At 37.8% G+C, this 14272-nt stretch overlaps 1 protein-coding gene across 5 annotated transcripts in view; it reads right to left on the minus strand.

Moving 5' to 3' along the window:
* Positions 1-3615: 3615 nt before the first annotated feature.
* Positions 3616-14272, minus strand: part of LOC124360905 (solute carrier family 22 member 21-like) — a 71033-nt gene continuing 60376 nt past the window's right edge. For all 5 annotated transcript variants that reach the window (XM_046814903.1, XM_046814902.1, XM_046814904.1 and 2 more), the window contains 4 exons: positions 11200-11314; positions 8476-8699; positions 6507-6694; positions 3616-4496 (listed from right to left, as the gene is read on the minus strand). In XM_046814903.1, the coding sequence (XP_046670859.1) occupies positions 4326-4496; positions 6507-6694; positions 8476-8699; positions 11200-11314 (698 nt within the window). In that variant the 3' untranslated portion in view covers positions 3616-4325. The remainder of the gene's footprint in view (positions 4497-6506; positions 6695-8475; positions 8700-11199; positions 11315-14272) is intronic.

A 14272-nucleotide genomic window follows, 5' to 3' on the forward strand; every position in this document is an offset into this window, starting at 1 on the left:
AAAAATTGAGCGCCTTCAATTTAAATCTCTCTATTTAGTCATCGTTTGACGGATGATGATAACATTCTAAAAACTATAGGAGGATGAAAACGAAAATATAACCACTAACTGTTCTACGTAATACATAAATAATTCCTAAATATAGAGCGCCTTCAATTTAAATCTCTACGTTTAGTCATCGTTTGAAGGACGGAGATTACAGTCTAAAAACTGCAGGGGCATGCAACGACAATATAAACACTACCTGTTCTACGTAATACATAAATAATTCCTAAATTTTGAGCGCCTTCAATTTAAATCTCTACGTTTAGTCATCGTTTGAAGGACGGAGATTACAGTCTAAAAACTGTAGGGGCATGACAACGACAATATAAACACTACCTGTTCTACGTAATACGTAAATAATTTTAAAAATTTTAGCGCTTTCAATCTCTATATTTTGTCATCGTTTGACGGATGGTAATTACATTCTAAGACTTTCAGGGGTAAGAAACGACAATATAACTACGAAATGTTTTACTTGTTACTCTTTTCTTCTACGGAGTGTCCTCGATAAAACATGTTATATCTGGATAACACGTACCAACATGTGTAAGATTTAAACATGCAGCTAAAAAGATTTTAATACAATTTTTGAGTGATTTTTAAAAACTAGTAGTAGTCAGCGCGTTTCAGAATTTCGTTTTTATGTTTGGGAAATTATTGAAAATTCAAACACGAAAAGTAGTTTCTGTGAAGGTAATATCTAAATGTTTCTGTGTATACATATATTTTTAAATATTTTATTTATATAAAGGATTGAAGAAAATAATGACTACAAAATTTGGCTGTTTACTTATATAGCACAAATATCTGAAAATCGCAATAAATTTATATATAACTTTCAAAATTTTGGCCACTCAAGTTTTTTTATGCCAAATTTCAGAGCAACGGATAACTAAATTGGAATATAATTTTTTAACAATTGCATATATTGTATATATATATATATATATATATATATATATATATATATATATATTGCGATTGAAAAAGGTTATCTGCAGATCAATAGAATAAAGACATGGATACAGACTAGAACTGCTTCATTAGAAGATTCGAAACATCCACATAAACGGACAAGAACTGGTAACTGCGAGTGCAGTTAAATTACAACTCTTAAAATAATGTTGAAACTCTTAATTATAAAAGTAAATTGTTGAAGAGGATGATAATACAAAATCAGTTAATTAAGGAGCACATTTGGGCTTGTTAGAATACTTGCAGTCTTGGATCTGAGAGCCGATATTGTATAACCACACAGCTGGTCTGAAAATAAATCGATAGAAGTTGCCTTAATATGTACATCGATCGTCAGCCACGATAGATTTGCTATAATTATCTAACACAGGGTGTTCCAAAATTTAACAATAATGTTTCAAGATGTGATAGGTCAGTCTATCACCGACCCATAACAAGACTTGCGAGTAAACATTGCTTGGTTTCCAACATATCGACAGCTTCTTTAAATAAATCTTTTTGAAAGCTACAAGGGTTTTGTTATTTTTTTTTTAACAAAATTAATTAAAGTTTTATCCGAAGTAAGCCCTCTTGTCGAGTTTTATTCCTAGGAATTTTGTGGTTTAAACTTTTTCTAATATCGTATCGTCCACCACGACTAAATTCTATATTCTTGCCTCAAACAGAAATCGGTAAAGTTGGAAAGTTGGATTTTAAACTGTTAGTTGAGAGATTCTTTTCAGAAAGAACTGGAAGCAAAAATTGAGCTTTGAGAATGTTTGGAACTTCAAATCAAGTTTTAATTTTAATCTAATGTAGAATTTGTCTATATGTGTATGCGCATATTGAACAATATATATATATATATATATATATATATATATATATATATATATATACATCTTAGATAGTTTTGTTCTGCCGGTTAATTTACAACAAGAACATAATGAATCAGAGGATAGATCCTTGTGGGACACTATAATCCATTTGGAGAGAGATACAAGAACGCACCTAGAGCATGCTTTGGCCTCTCTCAATCCTCATGCCCATCAGTTTTGGTTATATCATCAAATTTTTTTTCTTTTTCTAAAACGTTCAAATAGATTGCATACCTCTGTAATGAAAAACTTTTTAACTTTTTTTTGAATGCGAAGAGGATTGAAATTGGGCGGTAATTGCTTGCCAAAGAGGCATCTCCTTTTTCAAGATTGGTGAGGTCTTCACATCTGAGGGGAAAGCCCCTTGGTCTAGAAATGAATTGAGTTAGTGGTCTCAAAATGTGATTGTATTAACCGTATGTGAAGTTTTTAATTAACCACGTTTTATTAAAGCCATTCATATAATTTGACTGTACTTGTTACAAAACAGATATTTTAGATAAATATGTCACACACCATTGCTACTTTTAAAATCTATTTTTTACTATGGAATGGAATTTCTAATACTAATAAATCAATGTCAGATCGAACCACCAACAGACCTCGTGAAACTATAAGTAATTTAAGTTTTAAGATATTTAATGGAGGCAATACTTAAATTCAACAAACTGTTTAAAAGTATACCTAAACTTGAAATACTTTTTGGCTTCTAACGTTAACTGGGTATAATGCAGTGTTGCCTTTATTATTATTATCATAGCAAAAATAATAAATTTACTTGATTTTGATTTCCTCATAATTTAAAACGTTTGCACTAAACTAAACGATAAATTGCTTTATGCAAAGTCACTAACTATAACAGACTTATTAACGGTCTATTTAAAAAGAGATCCCTTAGTTAAACGTCTAAAAATAAGGGAGATTAAGGTGTTTGATGGATACAATTGTTCTGAGAGGGCAAAACTCAACACTGCTGCCAATGTAGCCGTCTCTCAGTATTTATATACACATACAAACCTTTTTTACGCATATTCCAATGGAGTGCCTTAGATTAAGATACAGCTATAAAAATAGATATATATATATATATATATATATATGTGTATATATATATATATATATATATATATATATTGTAATGTGGTTACTCAGAATATAAAGTCTAAACCTATGACATAATATGTTTTTTTTTTTAAATTTAGGAACTGTAGTTCAAATTGATGATGTGGACAAGAAATTCACAAGAATTCCTAGATTTTAGTTTTGCTGTGAATTAATCTCTTGTTTCTGTTGTAAATAACAAAAACAGTACTAAAATCTAAAACTTAATACGTATATTTGAAACGTCTTGGTGATTACAAGTGAGAGTGACGATTACTTTTCGTTATTTTAAATCAATAGAGGCTACACTAGTAAAGTACATATTATACTTACAAACCTGTAATTGGAACGATCTCTTCAGGCTTGGTTATTTTCCACGCCACCTTTATTTTACCCATAACTTTGTTTTCACTATCTTTGTAATTAAGTTACTCCAAATAGAATAGGAGTCACTATCAGCAGAACGTACAATTACTAGTAATGAGAAGTAGTTGTTACTATCATAATTTAATAGGCTGTTACTTGTTTTAATTAACACTGTTAAACACAATATTAATTATTCTAATTTGTTGTATAGAAGATATTTTCCGTCCTAATCAAAATATTAGATCATAGGATCATAAAATAATAGAAACACTTTAAAAATGTGGTTTTATTTTTATAAAAGTAAATAAATACTAATCATATTTACCCTCTGAGCAGACTTTCTATAGTCTGACTCGCGTTATGTGATGTGCAAATTTGTAAAAGCGTAACGATTCCATATATCCTAAACGGTTGTAATTTTTATTCACAATTACAACAACAACCTTATGCTAGAGTGTGCACGAGTTTACATGTTACAGCTAGTAGGAATATTTACAGTGTGCGCAATAAAACAGGCTGTAAATAAACATGACAGCAGGTTTTCCTCCCAAACCTCTGTCAGTCGATATCATCTGAATTCTATGAGTTGTAACCAACAAGATGGCCTAAAAATGGATCTGCTAGAATAATGCACTTATATGCCATGTAGTGGTAGTAACATTACACGATTATTGTAAAATTCACACGTCAGTTTTTACAACAAATACCTGTTTGAAATTACTCTAGAAAAAATTGTCAGAATAGATCATACTTTTTGCTATTTGAACATCCTCCCCAATTTGTCATAACATTTTGAAAGTTACAAAAATACTACTTTTGGAATGTTCAGTCCTTGGTTGAAAAATGTGTATACGGGGGGGGGGGAGGCAGGTAACTGTTATATTACTTGAGAACTTGCATGCACAGTAAATATTCCTTATACATTGTAAGCTACGACATTTTAGTGGACAGTAAGTACGGTAGCAGTCTGCGAGAGATCGGTCACTGCGGTTGTTTCTCCGCGGTGGGCTGACTCACGTCCCTGCCTATAGCCTCGGCCTCCAGGATCGTGTCCGGCAGCTTGGTGCCCAGGGTCTCCGGGCAGGTGAGGGCAAGGACTCCGCCGATCAGAGACACCACACCGAACACGAGGTTCGGGTCCACGTACAGTTCCTGGAACCGGCATTATGTCACACATCACTGACAGACCGATGCTTTCATACTTATTTGTTCATTCTCATCGTTGTTCCAACATTTCAGATAGCTTACTCAACAATTTGAATTTGCAAAAACTTTGTTTTCTATATCAGCTTGAGTGTTGAGTTAGAACTGCCACCAGACTCGCCAACATCTTCAACATCCATCCACAGATTTAATGGTCAATTCAGCAGAGTCGAGAGTCAAGGTTGGGAGGTTTCTTTCGTCCATGATCATCTGATTTACACCTTTATTAAATTGAATTTGTTTTCTTAATGGAAATTTAATTAAATGAACTAGAGGATTCTTAAGAGTAACTACTGTATGTGGTGGGTCACTTCTCGCTGTTTTATACCTTCCAGTTGAACCCCCATTGGACACAGCAAAACCGATGTCATTTAATTCTGGGTAATCTTATGGATGACCAGAAGCGGCACATCACTAATAGAAAATGTCGAGATTCTGTGGTGCAAGGGTAATTCAATAGACCTAATCTACTGTGGGAGATGACTGTTAGAGTTGGTGTGATTCGTGCCCTAAGTGTCAAAGGTTCTTGCTAGCCTAGACATAAGGATTTGGGTAAACGGACTGTAGGTCCACGTCATAAAACTGCCGGAAGCATTTCTTACCTACTTCTTAAGGGGTGGACAGTAGGTCCACGGTCCCGGCCTGGGACCCACTGTCCGACTCACGGGTTTCTTTTGACGAGGAGTTGATAAGGGATCGTCGTACTCACACTGCAGCACTTTAATGGATGTTTCGAGATCTAAACTCTATATCTGCTAAATAATTTTCAGTACACTACATAAGACAGCTGCAAAAAGAATGAAACGAAATTATATACATAAAATAAAGTCAGGTTAGTTACGCCATTTCTAACTTAAGAATGTCTGTAACGATTATAGTGTCTACTGGTATATACAGTATTATACAAACGTTGGTCCAATATAAGGAATAACTAATACAAACTTACTGTAGATGTTTATGATTCATTAGGACAATGCCAACCAAATTAATCAGAAAGTAATATAATGTTATATGGAATTCGTTAAGATATAATCCCTATTAGTAATCCACTTCATATGCGATAGCTTGAGTAAACTGTTGTTAATATTTGCTGCTTTAGCAGTACCCTGTGCGTAGTGGAAGCATCACTGACCAAAATAAAGAATAAGTGCAGGTAGAAAAACTAATGCACGGCCAGGTCAGTTTTGAAAAGTAGGACAGTTAGTCCACAGGTGTCGGCGTGGACTAACTGTCCTACCCTGCAGAAAAGTGACGTCAGCCACCCTCGTCAAACTAGGCGTGGACCTACAGTCCTACAATCAAGGATTTGCCACCATTTAGTTGATCACCATTGCTTTGACTGGAGAGGCTGGTTCAGAGCTGCCTTCCCCTTTTTCCGAAGGTAAATGACTTGAGATTAGTGCTCGAAATTTTTCTTCATGGATCTCGACAGGAGACGGTCCCTACTCCTGACCTTACCCATCCTGAATATCCGCATGGTGTTTATCATGGTGAATATCACTCTGGAAGCAGCGCAAAGGTCCTTATAGGACTAGGTTCAATTTCTAAGTTTCTTGTCCTAAGACAACAAAAATACTATTTGGTGGCAGCAATTTTCAAAAACACATATCATCAAACCATTAACACTCGCAAGAAAGTTGTTACAGTTAATATTACACCATGTTAACTATCGACATTATGTTTCGTGATTATTTAAAAAGAAACATATATTTACAGAAATTTTAAAAATAGTTATATCCTCCAGGTAAAAACTATTAGTATAGTTTCAGGTGCACAAGATTTTGCGTATAGCTTCTGTATTATCGCGAGTATTTTACTCACACAATGTGGTACATGTACTCGTCTTATAGGGTTGTTTATATGGTGCTGATGTTGCACCAAGATCATGAAATGTTATAGCTAGAAGAAAGTAAACTATATAGGATATATATTAAAGCTACCTATACTTGTACCACATACCACGAGCCTGATCTGCTGCGACAGGATGGAGCCGATGCGGCCGAACATGGAGCAGGTGGAGAGAAGAGAGTGTCGCACCTCCGTGGGGAACACCTCGGCGGTGTACAGGTAGATGACGGTGATGGTCATGGTGGAGGCGAACTTGGCCACCAAGAACAGTATCAGGCTCAACCACTGGTAGTCTGGAGCTGATCGGAACATCAATTACATTCTTACTCTCTGTACTAAATACGGAACAGATACTTCAAGCAATATTTAACTTCAAAGATCTTTACTTATTTCTCACATTGTAAAGTTTACAGAGAAACGACATTCAATCATGACACATGTTTCTACATCAATCTTTCCAAGTTAGCCAGTAGGCCTACATGTGACTGGACAGGTGACAGATGAATGCCTATAATACACAGCATTGACTCGTAGGCTTTCATGGACGGTATTACGATTACCTTCTATGTAATTCACACCGCGCATTTTATTGTTAACGCAATTAAAATCTGTTAATATTCCTTTTCCAAATTAGAGAACCATTTTCAGTCAACAGATGTCTGGCAGGGCCTATAATACACAGCCGCTTACAAGTTTCATCTGAAGGGGAGTTTCATAGTGATTGCTCAACCAATCACCGACTGAATTAACCAATCAGAGACAATCGTCAAGGATGTGGCCCGGAAACCTTAGATGTTACTCATTACTAACTACAAATTTCCTTGTGAAAATATTGCATTTTCTTGATGTTGGAATCGGATTTTGATTGATTTAAACACTTTTTATATTAATCCACGATGATTTATAGGCGTTTTATGTAGAATTTATGGGCACTTGTCGCATTAATAACAAGGGAAAACTGCTGGAGATTCATACCAGATTTTTACAGTATGTATATTGTAATGACTTCATGGAATGCAACATTTTAAATTAACTACCGTTTGAGAACATTACATCTCTCATCAACTGTATAAGATTTAAGATAATTATAATTAGTTTAATAAGTTATTTCTGAAGAAAATTATACTTTTTGTAAAAATGATATATCATTATTTAAAGCCTAAGTTTTGACTCCAGGGAAGACCTCATAAGAGCTTAAGAGAGTGTGTGGTGAGAGGGGGGAAGGGGGAGAAGGGAAAGGGGTTGGGTGTAAAATAGAGGGGAAGGGAGAGAGCTGAATTTGAGGGATTCGTCTTTAAGAATCTCCTGCCCGTCAAATTGGGTGTCTCAAATCATCTAAACGACGATGGCGATGTTTTGTGAGACGTTTCATTAGAGAACTTTCTTACTCCTGTAATGTTTATATTTTGTCATATCAGTCTATAAAGACTGTTTGTTACTTAGTAAGTTAGCTCGGATTGTTGCTAATCATACAACCATTGTCGGTGTAGCTTAACTACTGACTTACAGACGTTTCGGCAGATCTCGGCGAGTTAGATCTTTGAAACGTGGAATAGCTAAGGATAGTGCAATGATCACTTTTATGACGCTTACACTGGAACCACTAGAATAGATCTCATTCGCTTTGCTACAAATCACAAGAAGTCTACTTGAGTACGTACATAGTCCTGGACACGTCCTGACTACCAGTCTACTTGAGTACATACATAGTCCTGGACACTTGGCTACCAGTCTACTTGAGTACGTACATAGTCCTGGACACTTGGCTACCAGTCTACTTGAGTACGTACATAGTCCTAGACACCTGACTACCAGTCTAATTGAGTACATACATAGTCCTGGGCACTTGGCTACCAGTCTACTTGAGTACGTACATAGTCCTGGACACCTTACTACCAGTCTACTTGAGTACATACATAGTCCTGGACACTTGGCTACAGTCCACTTGAGTACATACATAGTCCTGGACACCTGACTACCAGTCTACTTGAGTACATACATAGTCCTGGACACGTGGCTACAAGTCTACTTGAGTACGTAAATAGTCCTGGACACCTGACTACCAGCTGAGGTTGATTACCTGAGGACACAAACATGAGCGCCAGACAGGAGACTCCTGCTACGAAGAAAGACCAGGCGTTGGTTCCTCTACGCCCCAGGAAAGACCAGTCCGGTATCCACAGACTGGCTATGTACGCTGGCACTTCCACCAGGCTCACCAGTAAGAACGTGGCGTAGCGGTTCCCGCCACTCAGGTACGTAGCGTTCTGAGATATCCCGTAGTATGCAAATATGGAGGCTACCCTAGAGACACAGAGCCAATTGTTAAATTTATATGTTATGAAATGATCTTTCAAATAGGGCATGTTAGCTGTTTAACCCACTTTGCCCTACAGTTACCTGTATAGGACACCCTGGTACTGTGTATGTAGTCACCACGATAGCAATACTCCATAGGCAGGTGTAAGTTATAATATTTAACGAGAACAGTTTAATAACGCTCTACATATGATGTTGGAATTTGAGCTACTAGTATGCTTGGTAGTCATGGTAAACTCGCTCAGTCAGAGCAACTGTACAAACTTTATAGGGTACATACAATTACTACTACATTCGCAGTTATGCTAAACCCAGAGCATACAAACTATCTTTTGAATTAAAAGTACTAGAACTGTAGTCAAATCTTATTTTGTCTCCCATATTCATCTTTTCCCCACTTGAAAATGAAAATATCTACGTCAATGTAAAAACCGCCCATTATCATATTATGTGGAGACAGCAGTAAAGGAAAGTATTAACTCCATCCCTATGCCTAAGATAAAATCTATTTTATTAAAACTTTTCCTCGCATGATATCTATTTATATATGATATACCATTGAAAGAATTCTTGATTTTTGTACGGCGATTTTAGCTTGTAACTAAAAACTAAAACTTATTTTACATGGATATTTGACATCAAAACTCTAATACTCTACATGTCACGTTTCTGGATCTGAAATACATCTGACCAGAAGCTACCAACGTTCAAAGGTTAATTTTATAAGAGTATTTTGTTTAGTTTAAAGCAGATTAATATTAAAACACATGTGTAGTTCTGGCTAATTTTCTCGATTCACTAACCAACTCCATCTCATAAAATAGTTATAAAATTAGATGCATTTTTAAATATTATAATGGGCTTTGTTTAGAAACTGTTTGAAAAAAATATTGAAACATGAAGTATATATCCTGAATAAGTTAATAAAAACTGTGCCTAAAATAGGTGACAATTTTTGTGGTTGTCTTTTTAGTGTCAGAATGCTCTTTCGATTACATTTAAACATAGTTGTAAACTTTAATAATGAACACAATTACGAATTTGCTGTCGTTTGACAATAGAAAACGACATATTAAGGGAACGGTTCGATTACTCCACTTATCGTTGACCCAACGACCCTCCTGAAAGAAATTTAATTTATGCAGAGGGTCGTTAACCCAACGAACCACTTTATAAAGATATAGAGGTTCGATTACTCTACTGATCACAGGCCCAACAACACTGTTTGTTTCATTCATTAATTCTTTATTGTTATTATTAAACAATTATACAAAATTGTATGACATGCGTCACTAATCCTATTTTTCAGCCAATAAGCTTCGTCATGTATAAAACATTAAAAATTAAAATTAAATAAACATTTAACATAAGTAACAGTAATAGTAATAATAATAAAAATGCATCCAATAAATAACTGCACATATACACATATTATAAAATCTGTCATATTAACTCAGTCGCACAGCCTCCAGCTCCCGAAATCTTTCAGCTCTGACAACGTTGGTTGCTGAGTTCCAGGAACTCGCCCACGGAATTAAATGTGTTTTTTTAAAATATTGTTTCAACGCCTTTTTGAATTTTGATTGATTTGTGATAAATTTGATATTTTCTGGTAAACAATAAATAAACTGAAAACAAAATCAACTGTTATACAGTAGAGGAAACTATCGAGCGGAAGCGGATCCTTTTTGCACTGAGGAAGGATACGATACTGATTAGATGTATAAGAATTTATATAAATCCTCGTCTGAGCCAAGTGAATAGGGTGATACGGCGAACATAGATTGGAAACCAAAGACCCAATTATATTTAAGATCGAAAACCAAGAGTACAAACAAAGAAGCGAGTTTAGTGAACAGATTTTGTCTTTTTCGGGAAATTAAAGTTAATAGTAATCATTACAGAGCTCCACCATATTACGTCAAAATTCCTATTACTAGGAAAAGTACGGACACGGACTCGAGTTTCTCCCCATTGGTCTAAGTTCAAGGGGGTATTAAATCTTTGCTTTTATATAATAAACGTCACCTTATGCTGTAGAGGAAATCGATTTATTTCATTAATACTAATACAAAATTATTTACTCTCTGACTAGGACCTCAACACACTTCACATTAAACTTAAAGTCCAATTATTCTTTCAAAAACTAATCACGAAATTGTAATAGTATACAGTGATCATCACTTACACGTATTACTAGGATTTTTGCACGTGACTGCTAGTTGTTATTATTGCTAAAGTTAAGAGATATTTACTATACACTAAATTATAGACCTCGTACGAACCTCATCCCTACATCGTAACAAAGACTCAGTGATTACTGTCCTAATTACATTCAAAGATTTCGCGTTGTCATGATTGATCGTTGGTGATTTTTGTTATGCGTTTACAGGTGTTATGTTACTTGTCATAGGTTTTGTTTATAAATACAAGAGGCCACTACAGAGAGGTTAATATCCTCCCCCCAGACTCATGCACTTCTCACCAACACAAAGCACAGACGAAGAGCCTCCACATGATGATACGGGACTTGAACACCGCCGTGAGTCTGAGGCTCTTGACCGGCTCCTGAGCTTCTCCCTTCCCAACCTGGTTTTTATCTTTCTGGAACAAAGTAGCATGAGTGCTATTGTGCGCAGTAGCGACATACAGTCCTAATGTTAATCATGTCTTACACACTTGAACACCGCCGTGAGTCTGAGGCTCTTGACCGGCTCCTGAGCTTCTCCCTTCCCAACCTGGTTTTTATCTTTCTGGAACAAAGTAGCATGAGTGCTATTGTGCGCAGTAGCGACATACAGTCCTAATGTTAATCATGTCTTACACACTTGAACACCGCCGTGAGTCTGAGGCTCTTGACCGGCTCCTGAGCTTCTCCCTTCCCAACCTGGTTTTTATCTTTCTGGAACAAAGTAGCATGAGTGCTATTGTGCGCAGTAGCGACATACAGTCCTAATGTTAATCATGTCTTACACACTTGAACACCGCCGTGAGTCTGAGGCTCTTGACCGGCTCCTGAGCTTCTCCCTTCCCAACCTGGTTTTTATCTTTCTGGAACAAAGTAGCATGAGTGCTATTGTGTGCAGTAGCGACATACAGTCCTAATGTTAATCATGTCTTACACACTTGAACACCGCCGTGAGTCTGAGGCTCTTGACCGGCTCCTGAGCTTCTCCCTTCCCAACCTGGTTTTTATCTTTCTGGAACAAAGTAGCATGAGTGCTATTGTGTGCAGTAGCGACATACAGTCCTAATGTTAATCATGTCTTACACACTTGAACACCGCCGTGAGTCTGAGGCTCTTGACCGGCTCCTGAGCTTCTCCCTTCCCAACCTGGTTTTTATCTTTCTGGAACAAAGTAGCATGAGTGCTATTGTGTGCAGTAGCGACATACAGTCCTAATGTTAATCATGTCTTACACACTTGAACACCGCCGTGAGTCTGAGGCTCTTGACCGGCTCCTGAGCTTCTCCCTTCCCAACCTGGTTTTTATCTTTCTGGAACAAAGTAGCATGAGTGCTATTGTGTGCAGTAGCGACATACAGTCCTAATGTTAATCATGTCTTACACACTTGAACACCGCCGTGAGTCTGAGGCTCTTGACCGGCTCCTGAGCTTCTCCCTTCCCAACCTGGTTTTTATCTTTCTGGAACAAAGTAGCATGAGTGCTATTGTGTGCAGTAGCGACATACAGTCCTAATGTTAATCATGTCTTACACACTTGAACACCGCCGTGAGTCTGAGGCTCTTGACCGGCTCCTGAGCTTCTCCCTTCCCAACCTGGTTTTTATCTTTCTGGAACAAAGTAGCATGAGTGCTATTGTGTGCAGTAGCGACATACAGTCCTAATGTTAATCATGTCTTACACACTTGAACACCGCCGTGAGTCTGAGGCTCTTGACCGGCTCCTGAGCTTCTCCCTTCCCAACCTGGTTTTTATCTTTCTGGAACAAAGTAGCATGAGTGCTATTGTGTGCAGTAGCGACATACAGTCCTAATGTTAATCATGTCTTACACACTTGAACACCGCCGTGAGTCTGAGGCTCTTGACCGGCTCCTGAGCTTCTCCCTTCCCAACCTGGTTTTTATCTTTCTGGAACAAAGTAGCATGAGTGCTATTGTGTGCAGTAGCGACATACAGTCCTAATGTTAATCATGTCTTACACACTTGAACACCGCCGTGAGTCTGAGGCTCTTGACCGGCTCCTGAGCTTCTCCCTTCCCAACCTGGTTTTTATCTTTCTGGAACAAAGTAGCATGAGTGCTATTGTGTGCAGTAGCGACATACAGTCCTAATGTTAATCATGTCTTACACACTTGAACACCGCCGTGAGTCTGAGGCTCTTGACCGGCTCCTGAGCTTCTCCCTTCCCAACCTGGTTTTTATCTTTCTGGAACAAAGTAGCATGAGTGCTATTGTGTGCAGTAGCGACATACAGTCCTAATGTTAATCATGTCTTACACACTTGAACACCGCCGTGAGTCTGAGGCTCTTGACCGGCTCCTGAGCTTCTCCCTTCCCAACCTGGTTTTTATCTTTCTGGAACAAAGTAGCATGAGTGCTATTGTGTGCAGTAGCGACATACAGTCCTAATGTTAATCATGTCTTACACACTTGAACACCGCCGTGAGTCTGAGGCTCTTGACCGGCTCCTGAGCTTCTCCCTTCCCAACCTGGTTTTTATCTTTCTGGAACAAAGTAGCATGAGTGCTATTGTGTGCAGTAGCGACATACAGTCCTAATGTTAATCATGTCTTACACACTTGAACACCGCCGTGAGTCTGAGGCTCTTGACCGGCTCCTGAGCTTCTCCCTTCCCAACCTGGTTTTTATCTTTCTGGAACAAAGTAGCATGAGTGCTATTGTGTGCAGTAGCGACATACAGTCCTAATGTTAATCATGTCTTACACACTTGAACACCGCCGTGAGTCTGAGGCTCTTGACCGGCTCCTGAGCTTCTCCCTTCCCAACCTGGTTTTTATCTTTCTGGAACAAAGTAGCATGAGTGCTATTGTGTGCAGTAGCGACATACAGTCCTAATGTTAATCATGTCTTACACACTTGAACACCGCCGTGAGTCTGAGGCTCTTGACCGGCTCCTGAGCTTCTCCCTTCCCAACCTGGTTTTTATCTTTCTGGAACAAAGTAGCATGAGTGCTATTGTGTGCAGTAGCGACATACAGTCCTAATGTTAATCATGTCTTACACACTTGAACACCGCCGTGAGTCTGAGGCTCTTGACCGGCTCCTGAGCTTCTCCCTTCCCAACCTGGTTTTTATCTTTCTGGAACAAAGTAGCATGAGTGCTATTGTGTGCAGTAGCGACATACAGTCCTAATGTTAATCATGTCTTACACACTTGAACACCGCCGTGAGTCTGAGGCTCTTGACCGGCTCCTGAGCTTCTCCCTTCCCAACCTGGTTTTTATCTTTCTGGAACAAAGTAGCATGAGTGCTATTGTGTGCAGTAGCGACATACAGTCCTAATGTTAATCATGTCTTACACACTTGAACACCGCCGTGAGTCTGAGGCTCTTGACCGGCTCCTGAGCTTCT

The sequence above is a fragment of the Homalodisca vitripennis genome, chromosome 4 (assembly GCF_021130785.1).
Source record: "Homalodisca vitripennis isolate AUS2020 chromosome 4, UT_GWSS_2.1, whole genome shotgun sequence".
Lineage (NCBI taxonomy): Eukaryota > Metazoa > Arthropoda > Insecta > Hemiptera > Cicadellidae > Homalodisca > Homalodisca vitripennis.